This window comes from Pseudopipra pipra, unplaced genomic scaffold (assembly GCF_036250125.1).
Source record: "Pseudopipra pipra isolate bDixPip1 unplaced genomic scaffold, bDixPip1.hap1 HAP1_SCAFFOLD_49, whole genome shotgun sequence".
Lineage (NCBI taxonomy): Eukaryota > Metazoa > Chordata > Aves > Passeriformes > Pipridae > Pseudopipra > Pseudopipra pipra.
Genome location: NW_026990972.1, coordinates 241,211 through 256,838, shown reverse-complemented (window position 1 = coordinate 256,838; position 15,628 = coordinate 241,211). Strand labels below are relative to the sequence as shown.

At 59.8% G+C, this 15,628-nt stretch overlaps 1 protein-coding gene across 1 annotated transcript; it reads left to right on the top strand.

Annotated features, from left to right (window-relative positions):
• The first annotated feature begins 7,548 nt into the window (after window positions 1-7,548).
• Window positions 7,549-13,344, top strand: LOC135408478 (maestro heat-like repeat-containing protein family member 6). Its single transcript, XM_064643634.1, has 15 exons — window positions 7,549-8,152; window positions 8,393-8,457; window positions 8,572-8,994; window positions 9,157-9,305; window positions 9,536-9,683; window positions 9,934-10,121; window positions 10,206-10,343; window positions 10,621-10,735; window positions 10,898-11,035; window positions 11,383-11,559; window positions 11,683-11,838; window positions 11,989-12,090; window positions 12,355-12,457; window positions 12,697-12,753; window positions 13,052-13,344. Exons 1-15 carry the CDS (start codon window positions 8,038-8,040, stop codon window positions 13,255-13,257), a joined length of 2,280 nt encoding a protein of 759 aa, XP_064499704.1. The 5' UTR covers window positions 7,549-8,037; the 3' UTR covers window positions 13,258-13,344.
• The last annotated feature ends 2,284 nt before the right edge of the window (window positions 13,345-15,628 follow it).

The following is a 15,628-nucleotide window of genomic DNA, read 5'->3' as shown; positions in this document are numbered from 1 at the left end:
AGTGGGAAAGAAAAGGCACTGGGTGCGGTGCGGGTAAAAAGCGGGAGTAGCTCGGACTCTCTTTAGGGGTAGGCGGCGTGGCCGCGGCCGCCCAGGTGCCGGCCGGTCGAGCTGCTGTCCTATCCGATCCCAGCGGGTAGACGTGGCTTCGTCAAGCAGCGGGTAGACCTGGTGTCCCGACTCCGCGGGTAGACCTGGTGTGCCAGCACAGCGGGTAGACCTGTTCTCCAGGCCTACCGGCTAGACCGGCTCTGTGAGTCGGGCGGCTCGATCGGCTTCTGCCGGCTTAACCGAGGCCGGCGGCGCGCCCCGAGAAGCTTGCCTTTGTGCCCGGGGCTCCGAGTGGGAAAGAAAAGGCACTGGGTGCGGTTCGGGTAAAAAGCGGGAGTAGCTCGGACTCTCTTTAGGGGTAGGCGGCGTGGCCGCGGCCGCCCAGGTGCCGGCCGGTCGAGCTGCTGTCCGATCCGATCCCAGTGGGTAGACCTGGTGTCCCGACTCAGCGGGTAGACCTGGTGTCTCAGCGCAGCGGGTAGGCCTGTTCTCCGAGCCCACCGGCTTCTGCCGGCTTCTGCAGGCTTAGCCGAGGCCGGCGGTGCGCCCCGAGACGCTTGCCTTTGTGCCCGGGGCTCCGAGTGGGAAAGAAAAGGCACTGTGTGCGGTTCGGGTAAAAAGCGGGAGTAGCTCGGACTCTCTTTAGGTAGGCGGCGTGGCCGCGGCCGCCCAGGTGCCGGCCGGTCGAGCTGCTGTCCGATCCGATCCCAGCGGGTAGACCTGGTGTCCCGACTCAGCGGGTAGACCTGGTGTCCCAGCGCAGCGGGTAGACCTGTTCTCCGAGCCCACCGGCAACACTGGCTTCTGCCGGCTTAACCGAGGCCGGCGGCGCGCCCCGAGACGCTTGCCTTTGTGCCCGGGGCTCCGAGTGGGAAAGAAAAGGCACTGGGTGCGGTGCGGGTAAAAAGCGGGAGTAGCTCGGACTCTCTTTAGGTAGGCGGCGTGGCCGCGGCCGCCCAGGTGCCGGCCGGTCGAGCTGCTGTCCGATCCGATCCCAGCGGGTAGACCTGGTGTCCCGACTCAGCGGGTAGACCTGGTGTCCCAGCGCAGCGGGTAGACCTGTTCTCCGAGCCCACCGGCAACACTGGCTTCTGCCGGCTTAACCGAGGCCGGCGGCGCGCCCCGAGACGCTTGCCTTTGTGCCCGGGGCTCCGAGTGGGAAAGAAAAGGCACTGGGTGCGGTGCGGGTAAAAAGCGGGAGTAGCTCGGACTCTCTTTAGGTAGGCGGCGTGGCCGCGGCCGCCCAGGTGCCGGCCGGTCGAGCTGCTGTCCGATCCGATCCCAGCGGGTAGACCTGGTGTCCCGACTCAGCGGGTAGACCTGGTGTCCCAGCGCAGCGGGTAGACCTGTTCTCCGAGCCCACCGGCTTCTGCCGGCTTCTGCAGGCTTAGCCGAGGCCGGCGGTGCGCCCCGAGACGCTTGCCTTTGTGCCCGGGGCTCCGAGTGGGAAAGAAAAGGCACTGTGTGCGGTTCGGGTAAAAAGCGGGAGTAGCTCGGACTCTCTTTAGGTAGGCGGCGTGGCCGCGGCCGCCCAGGTGCCGGCCGGTCGAGCTGCTGTCCTATCCGATCCCAGCGGGTAGACGTGGCTTCGTCAAGCAGCGGGTAGACCTGGTGTCCCGACTCCGCGGGTAGACCTGGTGTGCCAGCACAGCGGGTAGACCTGTTCTCCAGGCCTACCGGCTAGACCGGCTCTGTGAGTCGGGCGGCTCGATCGGCTTCTGCCGGCTTAACCGAGGCCGGCGGCGCGCCCCGAGAAGCTTGCCTTTGTGCCCGGGGCTCCGAGTGGGAAAGAAAAGGCACTGGGTGCGGTGCGGGTAAAAAGCGGGAGTAGCTCGGACTCTCTTTAGGTAGGCGGCGTGGCCGCGGCCGCCCAGGTGCCGGCCGGTCGAGCTGCTGTCCGATCCGATCCCAGCGGGTAGACCTGGTGTCCCGACTCAGCGGGTAGACCTGGTGTCCCAGCGCAGCGGGTAGACCTGTTCTCCGAGCCCACCGGCAACACTGGCTTCTGCCGGCTTAACCGAGGCCGGCGGCGCGCCCCGAGACGCTTGCCTTTGTGCCCGGGGCTCCGAGTGGGAAAGAAAAGGCACTGGGTGCGGTGCGGGTAAAAAGCGGGAGTAGCTCGGACTCTCTTTAGGTAGGCGGCGTGGCCGCGGCCGCCCAGGTGCCGGCCGGTCGAGCTGCTGTCCGATCCGATCCCAGCGGGTAGACCTGGTGTCCCGACTCAGCGGGTAGACCTGGTGTCCCAGCGCAGCGGGTAGACCTGTTCTCCGAGCCCACCGGCAACACTGGCTTCTGCCGGCTTAGCCGAGGCCGGCGGCGCGCCCTGAGAAGCTTGCCTTTGTGCCCGGGGCTCCGAGTGGGAAAGAAAAGGCACTGGGTGCGGTGCGGGTAAAAAGCGGGAGTAGCTCGGACTCTCTTTAGGGGTAGGCGGCGTGGCCGCGGCCGCCCAGGTGCCGGCCGGTCGAGCTGCTGTCCTATCCGATCCCAGCGGGTAGACGTGGCTTCGTCAAGCAGCGGGTAGACCTGGTGTCCCGACTCCGCGGGTAGACCTGGTGTGCCAGCACAGCGGGTAGACCTGTTCTCCAGGCCTACCGGCTAGACCGGCTCTGTGAGTCGGGCGGCTCGATCGGCTTCTGCCGGCTTAACCGAGGCCGGCGGCGCGCCCCGAGAAGCTTGCCTTTGTGCCCGGGGCTCCGAGTGGGAAAGAAAAGGCACTGGGTGCGGTTCGGGTAAAAAGCGGGAGTAGCTCGGACTCTCTTTAGGGGTAGGCGGCGTGGCCGCGGCCGCCCAGGTGCCGGCCGGTCGAGCTGCTGTCCGATCCGATCCCAGTGGGTAGACCTGGTGTCCCGACTCAGCGGGTAGACCTGGTGTCTCAGCGCAGCGGGTAGGCCTGTTCTCCGAGCCCACCGGCTTCTGCCGGCTTCTGCAGGCTTAGCCGAGGCCGGCGGCGCGCCCCGAGACGCTTGCCTTTGTGCCCGGGGCTCCGAGTGGGAAAGAAAAGGCACTGTGTGCGGTTCGGGTAAAAAGCGGGAGTAGCTCGGACTCTCTTTAGGTAGGCGGCGTGGCCGCGGCCGCCCAGGTGCCGGCCGGTCGAGCTGCTGTCCGATCCGATCCCAGCGGGTAGACCTGGTGTCCCGACTCAGCGGGTAGACCTGGTGTCCCAGCGCAGCGGGTAGACCTGTTCTCCGAGCCCACCGGCAACACTGGCTTCTGCCGGCTTAACCGAGGCCGGCGGCGCGCCCCGAGACGCTTGCCTTTGTGCCCGGGGCTCCGAGTGGGAAAGAAAAGGCACTGGGTGCGGTGCGGGTAAAAAGCGGGAGTAGCTCGGACTCTCTTTAGGTAGGCGGCGTGGCCGCGGCCGCCCAGGTGCCGGCCGGTCGAGCTGCTGTCCGATCCGATCCCAGCGGGTAGACCTGGTGTCCCGACTCAGCGGGTAGACCTGGTGTCCCAGCGCAGCGGGTAGACCTGTTCTCCGAGCCCACCGGCAACACTGGCTTCTGCCGGCTTAGCCGAGGCCGGCGGCGCGCCCTGAGAAGCTTGCCTTTGTGCCCGGGGCTCCGAGTGGGAAAGAAAAGGCACTGGGTGCGGTGCGGGTAAAAAGCGGGAGTAGCTCGGACTCTCTTTAGGTAGGCGGCGTGGCCGCGGCCGCCCAGGTGCCGGCCGGTCGAGCTGCTGTCCGATCCGATCCCAGCGGGTAGACGTGGCTTCGTCAAGCAGCGGGTAGACCTGGTGTCCCGACTCCGCGGGTAGACCTGGTGTGCCAGCACAGCGGGTAGACCTGTTCTCCAGGCCTACCGGCTAGACCGGCTCTGTGAGTCGGGCGGCTCGATCGGCTTCTGCCGGCTTAACCGAGGCCGGCGGCGCGCCCCGAGAAGCTTGCCTTTGTGCCCGGGGCTCCGAGTGGGAAAGAAAAGGCACTGGGTGCAGCGCGGGTAAAAAGGGGGAGTAGCTCGGACTCTCTTTAGGTAGGCGGTAAGGCCGCGGCCGCCGGGTGCCGGCGGGTGGAGCTGCTGTACGATCCGATCCCAGCGGGTAGAGGCGGTGTCCGCGCACAAAGCAGGTAGACCTGGTGTCCCGACCCAGCGGGTAGACCTGGTGTCTCGACGCGGCGGGTAGACCTGGTGTCCCTGCGCAGCGGGTACACCTGTTCTCCACGCTTAGCGGCAGACCCGCTCTGGGAGTCGGGCGGCTAGATCGGCTTCTGCGGCTTTGCCGAGGCCGGCGACGCGCCCCGAGGTGCTTCGTTTTGTGCCCGGGGCTCCGAGTGGGAAAGAAAAGGCACTGTGTGCGGTGCGGGTAAAAAGGGGGAGTAGCTTGGACTCTCTTTGGGTAGGTGCGGTGGCCACGGCCGCTGCCGCTTGGCTGCCAAGGTGCCGGCGCTCCTCCGTTTTGGCCATAGCAAGAGTTGGGTGGGATTGTCCTGGCAGGAGGGGCTTCTTGGCTTGCCAGAGATCTGGTCTCTGAGCTTGGCTCCATTCTTTTCTCTTTCAGTTATTGAAGGCATGACTCACGACAGCGCTGCTGTCCAAAGCCTGGCGCTTCAAACCGAGAAAATCCTAAGAGCTGTCCAGAGACCTGAGTCTTCTCCAGGTTACTGCAGTTTGAAGATCAGCTCCAGAATGTGCCAAATATGGAGGCTCCTCTGTGGGGCAGCTGCCGGAAATCAGCAGAGAACTGATCCTGGGAAGCCTGTCTGATGGGACCACCTGAGCCTGCGGGAAAGACCCCTCTCTGCAACAAGTTCCTCTTACCCCATCTTGAGAATATGAAATTCCTGTTAGCATACACAGAGGCTCAGGAGTCTTTTTGGTGCCCGGTGCCCACAGGGCATCTGGGAAGAGGGGAAAAAGGGCCCTTGTGCTCCACAAGACTTGCCCAAATGTGCAGTGGGGAAGGGAAAGTGCCCAAGCCACAGACAACCCCAGCAGGCTCTGCACAGGAGCAGCAGCACCCACACAGTCTAGAATTTTGGAAGTCAGGCTGGCAGCTTCAGCGCAGGGCTGAAGAAAGCAAATAACAGCCCTTCTCCCCGGGAAAGAAAGGCTGCAGCCTTAGGCTTCCTGGTGCAGTTGGTGGGCCAGCCTGGGCACTCCATGGGCAGCAAGAGCTTTCTGGTGTGGCACCTTTGGTCTGGGAGGAATCTTGATCCCTATGGAATTTTGGGAGTTGGACTGGCAATTGCATTGCAGGGCTGAAAAAAGGGAACCGCAGTCCTTTCCCTCCAGAAGGAAAGCCTGGATCCTTTGGCTTTCAGGTGCAATTGATGGGCCAACCTGGACACTTGGTGGGCAGCAAGAGCTTTCTGTGGTGGCACCTTTGGTCTGGGAGGAATCTTTGTTTGTGAACTGGGATTCCAGTTGCTGAACTGGGAACAAAAGAAAAAGCAGCAGAAGCTGAAGGAAGGTCTCATACTGCTCAAGTTTAAGGACGGAGGGAAGTCAGCACTGTGGTGTCTGCTGCAAAAACGGCCCAGTTCACAAGCTCAACTTTTGCTGCTAGAGGATCAGGGTTTGGGCTTGCTGGAGCCCATTCCCTACCAACAAATGGCCCCCCATTGCTCTTGCATCAAGTGTTCTGTACCCGTGGGAACACGTGTGCCCTGTGTCCATGCGAGAGCAGCAACTGGCAGAAGACGTCTGCTGCTGACTCTTGTCGTGGCTGCTCCTTCAGTGGGGTGGCACCCTTAATCAGAGGCACAGAACAGGTTTGGATCCCAGAGTTCTCCCTATGCCCTTCACTTCTCCCCAATGCCCTGGATATCAGCTGAGAGTCGCAGCCGGACACACAGCAACTGGAGCTTTGAACATCAGACCGGGCAGCTTTTATTTTGCAGAATGCAAGAGAAAAAGTCCAAATAACACAAGGAAACTTGACAAGATCTCTGACCAATCTAATCTTCCTGTGAAACTCACCAAGTGAGAGTGGTTTGGTGCTGCAGGTCATCACTTCCACACAAAAATTATTCTAACAAGGAGGAACTGCTTCTGCCTTGTGACAACTGCTGAGCATGGCCACCAATTGCTCCAGCTGCCACCCCCAACAGCCCCTGCAAGAGCGCCAACATCAGTGCCCATTGGCTTTGGCTGCCCTCTGGCAGAGAAGTCCCTCAGGGGCACAACTCTTTGGGGTAGGAGATGGGCACCAGCCCTGCCAGGACTTAGGGCGGTGGCAGGTCTCCTTGGGCGAGGACTTGCCAGAGCTGCTGATTTTGGTGCAGCCCCGGGCAATGGGGTGGGAGCAGCATTGGTGCCCTTGGCCCCCATGTTCCTTCTGTGTGTCACACAGTTTGGGAGGGCCACCAGCCGGCACTTCTCCCAAGGAGCCCATGTTACAATCTGCTTAAATATTGCAGAAAGAGTTTTTATATTCGAATGTTCCCTTGAGCAAAATTAAAACTCATACAAGTTATCTGTTGAGACCAAAACTGTTTTTATTAATTGCTAAGAGATGCAAAGAGAAAGAGGAAAAAATAAGAAAAGGTTAGAAAATGCTAAGATTACTTTTAAAAAGCAGAGAGAAAAGATTACCACCAAACAAACTACCTTTTCGTCCAAGCTGATTTGTGGAGTGGGGGGAAGAGAGGGAGAGAAAGAAGCAGTTTTGCCCCTTTTTTTTTCTGTAGTCTCTGCCGCTTTCAATGTGATGTTATCTCTTTAGTTGCAGGGGGTCTGGAATGCAGCTAGGATGTGGGCTTCTCCACAGCTCACGCCGCCACTCACACCAGCCCTGCAGGCTTGTGCAGAGGCTTCTCTCTCAGAAATAGGGTTATGGTGAAAAAACTCATGCAGGAAGCACAGTAGATCCCGGTCCACTCCAAGACGGCAGGGGTCCAGCTTCGGACAGGCAGCTTCCAGGTGGCAGAAGGAAAGGTGAGGGTGAGGTGTAGGGCAAGTTAGTGGTTATAGCCAACTCTCTCTTCCATTCCTCGTTCCCCTGGTTTTCCCAAATTTCTCTTCAGCTTTTATAGTGTTCAAGGAGGTAGTCTGTGGTGTTTCGGTACATAGCCCTGTTCAGATGTTCGCAGAGATATGATAACTGAACAATACCAGGATCTTTTGGCAGGAAAACTCCCATGGGACAACTCTGGTGAGAACTTCTGATGGAAAACTGACACAGAAGTTTTGGTAGGAAGTTTTTGACAGGCAGAAACAATGGCAAAACCTAATTTTTGGCATTTGTATGTTATCTGTCTGTCACAGCCTCTGCCAGCTTGTGCCCTTCCTGCTGTGGCTGCGTCGGCAGCCGAGGGGGCTCCCTCTGCTTAGTTTTTGAGCTGTGCCTAAAGTTCATGTCCAGCTGTCTTCGATACTTTGGAGAACGGACTCCTTCCGACCTGGGGCAGGTTGGCCAGGCTGGGGGAGTCCCCAGGGCATGTGGCAGTGTGTCACAGGGCCCTTTGTGACAGGGTGGGCATCGCCCATAGCATGGCATGGGGCAGGGTGTCACAGGGCCCTTTGTGACAAGTGATGACTTAGTACCGTTGGTGACGCAGTAACGCCTCAGTGCTCCTCGGAGCATGTGATGGGACAGACAGGATGGAGCTGTGCTGTGCAGAGCCCCTGCGCAGCCAACTCTTTCCTTGCTGACCCGGAGCGTTGTGGAGGCTTTTCTGTGGTGCGAGCGTCCTCGAGGCTGGACCGTGGGACTTGGTGACGCGGAGCTTTTGCGAGGTGTCCCCAGTCCATGCGGCAGGTGCCCTTGAGGCCGCACTGCAGGACTTGCTAACCCCTAGTGTTTGCTAGGCTTTTCTGTCTTTCAGGTGCCCTCGAGGCCAGACTGCAGGACTTGCTGACCCATACCATTTCTTAGGTTTTTCTCTCTTTCAGGTGCCCTCGAGGCCAGACCGCAGGATTGGGGACCCGGAAATTTTCCGGAGTCTCCGATCCCTGCGGTAGGTGGCCTCGAGGGCAGCCTGCCGGACTCGGTGACCCGGAGATCTTCCGAGGTGTCTCTCTTTTGCAGGTACCCTCCAGGCTAGACCGTGGGATGGCAGGAAGACGCCGGAGCCTGCTCAGGCCCTTTCGGATGAAGAAGGAAGGGCCTGGAGCTGCCCCGTCCCAGCACCCGGAGAAGATGGAGCAGTTGCATTCCCTGCAGGAAGGTGAGTGGCACGACTGGGCCACAGGGCTGGTGGCTGCAGCTGGCTGTGCCTCATCCCATCCCGCCTGCTGGGGACATGGCCAGGGAAAGGGAAGGGGAAAGAGGGCCTGGGACTGTTCCCCCGGCAGCTCCATGCACTGGGAATGCCGGGGCTGGCCCTGCCTGTGGAGCGCAGGGCTGGGCTGTGTTCTCCGGCCTGTCCCGCAGCCCCTCAGCTCTGACCGTGCTCACTCTTTGTCAGATCCAGGCCGGGACCCGACACAAGAGCAGGACCATGCCCGTGGCCGCTTCCACAGGGCAGCACAGGTACCTGCAGCCATGGCCTCCTGGGCTGGGCCTGTTTTCACCACTCAGGCTGGCACCGCTGTCAGAGCTCACCATGGCACATCCCTCTCTTCCCTGCTCTCCGTTCTTCTGCAGACCTTTCTGAAATTCGTGGGCATTCGGCGTAAAAGGACCACAACCAGCCCAACTGAGGTCATGACACAGCCGGACCCCAGCCCGACTGAGCTCAAGGCGGACCCTGATGTCACCACCGTACTGACTGATGGCACAGGAAACTGTGACGTGTCGCCGACTGTTCACACAACAAAGTCTGACCCTGCTTTGACTGATGATACGACAGACACTGACAGCCCATCGATTGATCGCACTGCAATCTCTGACATCGTGTTGAGCGATGAACCGACAAATTCTGATGCTGCACTGCCTGATCTCGCTGTGCAGGCTGACACTGCAATGACTGAGGGCACTGCAGACACTGACCTCATGCCCACGGAGAGTGTGAATTATGCTCCCACTCCAGATATTTTTGAGGAGAATGGTGTCTCCAGTCCAGAGCAAGTAAGCAGCCTGTGTCCAGGACTCAAGCCACTCCAGGGGTTGTGGCCCCTCAAGTGAGCTCCCCTGGGCTCTCTCAGCCTTTGAGGCCAGCACAGTGCGGTGGGAAGGGAAGCACTTGTCAGGGAAGCTGGGCAAGTTGGCAGCTCCAGGTGCCTCCTCCAGGTGCCAGCCTTCGTCAGGAACATGCACCAGAGACTGACAGCCAACGCGACTCCAGAAGAGAAGCTGCTGGCGGAGTTTCTGAGGGTGACTGAGGCACACCCTGCTGATGTTGTGGTGACCCTCCTGCACTGTGCCCCATCGTGTGACAGGTACATGGCCTCCCTGACTTCAGGGCTCGGGGCTTACCAGCCTTTCGAGTCCCTCACCCTGTCCATCCCATCCCACTTGGTCTGCCAGAGGGATGGAGAGTTCTGGGACCCTCTGACCCCTCTGTTTCCCAGCCCTGCCATGTCAGCCCTGATCCTGCTGCCATGGTCCCTCCCTGCTCCTCAAGGCACTTTGGCTGGCACTCCCCTGACACAGAACTCTGGCCCTGCAGAGCTGCTGCCATCATGTGGAAGACCATAGCCTCATCGGAAATGACAGTGGAGAAGGTGCTGCCAAAGCTGCTCTGTGTGATGGAGGACTGGCCACTGCACAGCACGTCCACCTCCGACGGGGACAAAAGAGATGTCTTTGCCCTGGCTGTGAGTTTCTGGAACTGGACTTTACTTGCCGACAGGTCGCTTCTCCAGCAGCTCTCCATCCTCCCCGAGCAGAGCATTGCATCTCCCTGCCTCAGGCACTGGGCTGGAAACCTGGCTTAGGGGCAGGTTCAGGGGCACCAGGCTGGGGGCTGCCCCTGCATCTTCCCTGGCCTCTCTCTCCCACACTTGGGCCCTTTCACATGGACATCTGGGCACTGAGAGCTGTGTGCGGGTGCTTTATCTTTTGCAGGCAACCAGGGTGATTTGGGAGATTCTCCAGATGCTCCAGTGCCCAGAGCCATTGACAGAGTATTCCCCCCGTCTCCTTGTGGATCTGCTCCTCCAGATTTTCATCAGCACAGAGCAGATGCCAGAGGAAGTTGACACCTTGTGGAGGGAATGCCAGGAGCAACACAGCCTTCCCACAAATCCCAAGAGGTGCTCAGTCCCAGTCCTGTCCCTCTCATGCCCTCAGGGCTGCTCAGGGCTCCCAGCATGACCTGGGCTTTGCTCTGCACCCAGCTTTGCAGTGCTGACCATGAAGGCCCTGCTTTGTCGTCTTGAGTGTGAAGATGTGGTGGTTTCAATGGAACGGAAGCGTGGTTGGGACACGCTCCTCAACTCTGACACTCACCACTATGCAGTGGGTTTGCTGGCCAGGTGAGACTCCCTTGTCCCCACTGCCCCTGTCATTTCTGCCGGTGCATGGGGCACCCCACACAGTGCCCGTGGTCATGGGCCAGAGGGTCTTGTCACTGAGGGATGGCCGAGCAGAGTGGAAAAGGCTGGGACAGGCGGGTGCACAGGAGGAGCCACTGGCCAGAGTGCCCTCGTCCTCTGCCGGGGTGCTGGGGAAAGACCAGGACTCTGTGAGACTGTCCCGGGAGAGTTTTGCCCACCCAGCTCAGGGTTGATGGTGCCTGTTTCCCCCTGGCAGGGAGATGCGCCGTGCCTCGAGCCCCTTGTATTACCAGATTGCCCTCTCCCTGCTGGGGCTGCTCATCAGGGAGAAGCCCGGCTGGGAGCTTCCTGCCATGGCATTCCTTGTGGAGGTGAGCCTGATGGCTAGCGCTGCCTCACTGAGCTGCCTCCACCTCTCTGCCCTCTCGCAGCCGCAGCTGCCCGGGACGGTGTCGCGCCCCGTGCTGCTGCCTGGGCCCAGCCCTGTGCGGGTCTGCCGGCCGGAGACCCCGTCACTGCTCCGTGCTTTTCAGGTCCTGGACTGCCCGGACATGACTGAATGGAGTGACAGCTTCCTGGAGATCTTTTCCAGGCGCCTGTGGAGCGAGTGCACAGAGATGCGTCGCCTGGTGCTGAGAGGCCTCGTGGTGCTGAGCAAGGATCCTGTGATGGTGAGGAGGGGGCAACTGGCTGAAGCTGTGCCGGCAGCCTGGGGCTGGGGAGCGCAATCGCTTGGGCTTGGCTGGGCCAAGGGGAGGTTTAGCTTGGGGAGTAGGGAAAGGTTCTCCACTCAGAGGGTGCTCTGACAACTGCAACAGGCCCCATTGGGAAGAGGTCACAGTCCCAAGGTTGCCAGAGCTCGAGGACAACACTCTCAGGGACACGATGGGATTGGTGGGTATGGTCCTGTGCAGGGCCAGCAGTTGGACTCAATGATCCTTGTGGGTCACTTCCAACTCGGGATATTCTAGGATTCCATGATTCGTGGCTTCACAGCACAGCATTGTGTTCCACACAGGCTGATGGCATGCGGAGCCTGACACAAAACCTCATGGACGTACTGTGGGATACAGACGGAGAGCTGGTCAGGATGTCCCTCTCTGTATTCATCAATCAAGTCCAGGACAGAGACATCCTAATCTCCACCCCCACTGCCCTGCAGCTGGCTGAGGTGCTCCAGCCCCTCTTTGGCAATGTAAGGCTCTGTGCCCCCCCGCCCCAGGCACTGGGTGCTACCAGGAAATTGTGGCCTGTGGACTTCCAGGCTTGTGACCCGATAGGCCTGGAGCTGAGGTCTTTTCCTCTTCCTTTCCATCAGGACAACATCCACGTGCAGCTACTCTCCATTCAGCTCTTCCGAAAGGTGATGGAGTTGGGAGTGGATGAGGGAAAACAAGCCCTGAAGACACATGTGGTCTACAGCCTGCTCCCACTTTTTTTCCACTGGCATAATGAGAACCAGCACGTGGCAGAAGTGAGAACTTGTAGGGTCTGGTGTCCCCGCGGCAGGGGGCTGGTCTGCCTCGTGCCCTGGCACCTCAAAGGCTCCAGTCTCTCCTCCTGGCCTTGGTCCAGGGACATGGATCCTGTGCGATGCCATGTCCTGCTCTCTGTTGCTCTGCAGGCCTCTTGGGAAGCGCTGCTTGGTGCAGCGTGGTTTCTGAAGAGGAGTGATCTTGTGAAGCTGCTGAAGACAGAGCAGTCTTGGAGGTTTGGCGAGTGCCTGGTAAGGACGACCTCACAGCCCCAGCACCCGATGCCCAGAGTGTGGGGCTGGCACTGTGGCCCTGCCCACTGCTGCAGCCACCTGTGGGACAGCAGCCTGCACCCCACAGGCTGCCACCTTGCCTGGGGTGTGAGGACTCCTCTGCAGGCTCCTCTGCCCCCGAGCCAGGGTGCTGCTGGAGCCCAGCGCTGGGCGCAGGCAGTGGCCGGCCAAGGGGCAGACCCCCAGCCAACCCTTCCCTCTGTGCCCTACTGCTCTCTCCAGCTGGAAAAGGACAAGAGAAGAGTGGCCAAATATCTATGCCAGGCCCTACCATACCTGGAGAGCCCACAGGAGCCTGTGCGAGAGGCAGCCCTCAGGTTCATTGGTGAGCCACAAGCTCTCGGTCCCTCCCTGCCCTGGCAGCAGGATGTGGCGCAGGGATGTGCTGTGAAGCCCGGAGTGCCCTGGTGGCTGCCGCCCTGTGCCAGCCCAGCCCTGGGGAGTCCCGAGGCGGGAAGGCCCCGGGCTCAGCCCTGCCAGGGCAGGAGGGCGTTGTGGCCGGGCCGGCAGCGCCGCTGGGGGGGAGCTGTACCGCTGGGGCCGTGACAGCATCTGTGTTCCCAGGGATCGCTGGGAGGTACCTGAAGGGACAGAAGGTAGACCTGCAGATTGTCATTGACGGTGAGTCAGGGCAGTGGGGCTGCTGAATGGAGCACAGACCCCGGGGCAGGGAGCTGCAATCCTTCCCTGGCTGTGGAGGGCTCTGCTCTCTGCAGAGATGAGCAATGGCTTGGGCAGAGCAGAGAGAGATTTCAGGAGCATGAGGGGTATTGGTGGCCAGCACCTCCTGGTTGATCCCGTTGGGCCCTCCTCCATTCTGGCCATAGCAAGAGTTGGGTGGGATGGTCCTGACAGGAGGGGCTTCTAGACTCACCAGAGATCTGGTCTCTGACCTTGGCTCCGTTCTTTTCTCTTTCAGTTATTGAAGGCATGACTCATGACAGCGCTGCTGTCAAAAGCCTGGCACTTCAAACCGAGAAAATCCTAAGAGCTGTCCAGAGACCTGAGTCTTCTCCAGGTTACTGCAGTTTGAGGATCAGCTCTAGAATGTGCCGAATAGGGAGGCTCCTCTGTGGGGCAGCTGCTGGAAGTCAGCAGAGAACTGATCCTGGGAAGCCTGTCTGATGGGACCACCTGAGCCTGCGGTGAAGACCCGTCTCTGCAACAAGTTTTTCTTCCCTAGCTTGAGAATATGACATTCCTCTTAGCATACACAGAGGCTCAGGAGTTTTTTGGTGCCCAATGTCCACAGGGCATCTGGGAAGAGGGGAAAAAGGGCCCTTGTGCTCCACAAGACTTACCCAAATGTGCAGTGGGGAAGGGAAAGTACCCCAAAGGTCCTTGGCCTTGGGGGGTTCTGCTGGAGCCTCAACACTTCCAGCAGAGCGGATGGGCAGAGCCTGGAGCTGTAGGGATCCCTGAGAAGCTGGTCCTCGGAAGTGACCACAAGCCTTGTGCCAGCCAGGAAGCAGCATCTGTGGCCTGCCCGTGTGGTGCTGGGGCCACCACGGGGAAGGCACGGGGCACCTCGGGTGGGGCTGCTGCCCAAGCCACAGACAACCCCAGCAGGCTCTGCACAGGAGCAGCAGCACCCACACAGTCTAGAATTTTGGAAGTCAGGCTGGCAGCTTCAGCGCAGGGCTGAAGAAAGCAAATAACAGCCCTTCTCCCCGGGAAAGAAAGGCTGCAGCCTTAGGCTTCCTGGTGCAGTTGGTGGGCCAGCCTGGGCACTCCACGGGCAGCAAGAGCTTTCTGGTGTGGCACCTTTGGTCTGGGAGGAATCTTGATCCCTATGGAATTTTGGGAGTTGGACTGGCAATTGCATTGCAGGGCTGAAAAAAGGGAACCGCAGTCCTTTCCCTCCAGAAGGAAAGCCTGGATCCTTTGGCTTTCAGGTGCAATTGATGGGCCAACCTGGACACTTGGTGGGCAGCAAGAGCTTTCTGTGGTGGCACCTTTGGTCTGGGAGGAATCTTTGTCCGTATGCAATCCTGGGAGTCAAGCTGGCAGTTTGAGCTGAAAGGAGGAAAAAGCAAACAAGAGCCCTTATTGCCAAGAAAGAAAGCCTAGAAGCTTTGGCTTTCTGGTGCAGTTGGTGGGCCAGTCTGGGCACTCCATGGGTAGCAAGAACTTTCTGGTGTGGCACCTTTGGTCCGGGAGAAATCTTCGTCGATATGCAATATTGGGGGGCATAGCAGGAAAGAGTCTGCATATGCCAAAGGTGCAGAAAATGGCAATGACATTGCTGGGAGTAGAGACTGTGCTGTCCCCAGTCAGGGATCACTCAGGGCAGTGGTGCTGTAGCAGGTTTCCAAGTTTTCCTCCTGCAGCCCCATGATGAGGCTGTTCCCATCCCCAGTCATGGAGGAGGACATGAGAGAGAGGAAAAAAGATTTTTACTGAAGTCTGGGGACATGCCCCATTCCCATCCCTCATCCATTGATGAGGTCTGATTTTCAATTTTCTATTGAAATATTTAGCTCTACATGTCCCCTCTCCCCTGTTTGGACTCCTGTGAGTGAGAGCATTTCTTTCTCTCTTTGGTGCTCACTGAAGCTGGGCAGGCAGCTCAGACGGTGACCCATGGAGCTGTGGGTGCTTCTGGCTGCATCCCAGTGCCCAGCTGTGCTCTGTGCTTTGGGAAAGGGCAGAAGTGCCTCTGCTGGAGGGCAATGCCACTCCTGCCTGCAGAGCCCTTCCTGCCTGCACAGGGGCAATGCTGCCCAGCCGGGCTGCTTTCCTGCTGAGCAGGGAAAGGGACGGCCTGAAGGTAGGGCATGGACAGAGCAGACATGCTGAAGTGTCCTCATCAAAAAGCAAACATGGACTTCTGACTTGATCACTTGATGTCCCCCCATGGAGGGACAATCAACCTCTTGCAGATGGGGGGAGAGGCCAGGGCTGGGAATGGGGGTTGCAGGGGCTGCTCTGTGACAGTGGCCCTGGGGCACCTTCCCAGGCTGTCCATGGAACAAAGACACAGCCCAGCCCCTGCTCTGCTGGTCCCTCAGGTCTGTGCCAGGAGCTCTGACTGTGCAAGGACACTGCTGCGTGCCCCCACCCTGCACACTCCCACTCCCAGCTGGGCACTGGCATTTGTTTTGCCAGGGCATTCCTGGAGCTCATTGCTGACAGTGACTGTGGAGGAAGAGCCTGAAGCCCTCCTGCCCTGCCCTCAGGAGATGCCCTTTGCTGATGGAGCTGTTGGTGTGGGGCCCAACTCTGTGCCAGCAGTTCCCAGGGCCTGTCCCTGCCTGTGATCCCAGCATGGACAAAGAGCAGGACTGTGCCCAAGGTGCCAGAGCACTCAGGCCTTGCACCCACAGCAGGGCTGGGAAGGACAGTGTGGAGCTGGAAAGAGGGAACGTGGAAAGACTAAGTGCTCTTGTCCCTGGCTGGGCTGCTGGGTTGGGGTTCTCTTCTCTCCACGTCTACACACAGGCACTGCCCCTGAAGTCAGGGGCCAGAAGAATCTTGGGCACACAGAAATCAGGGC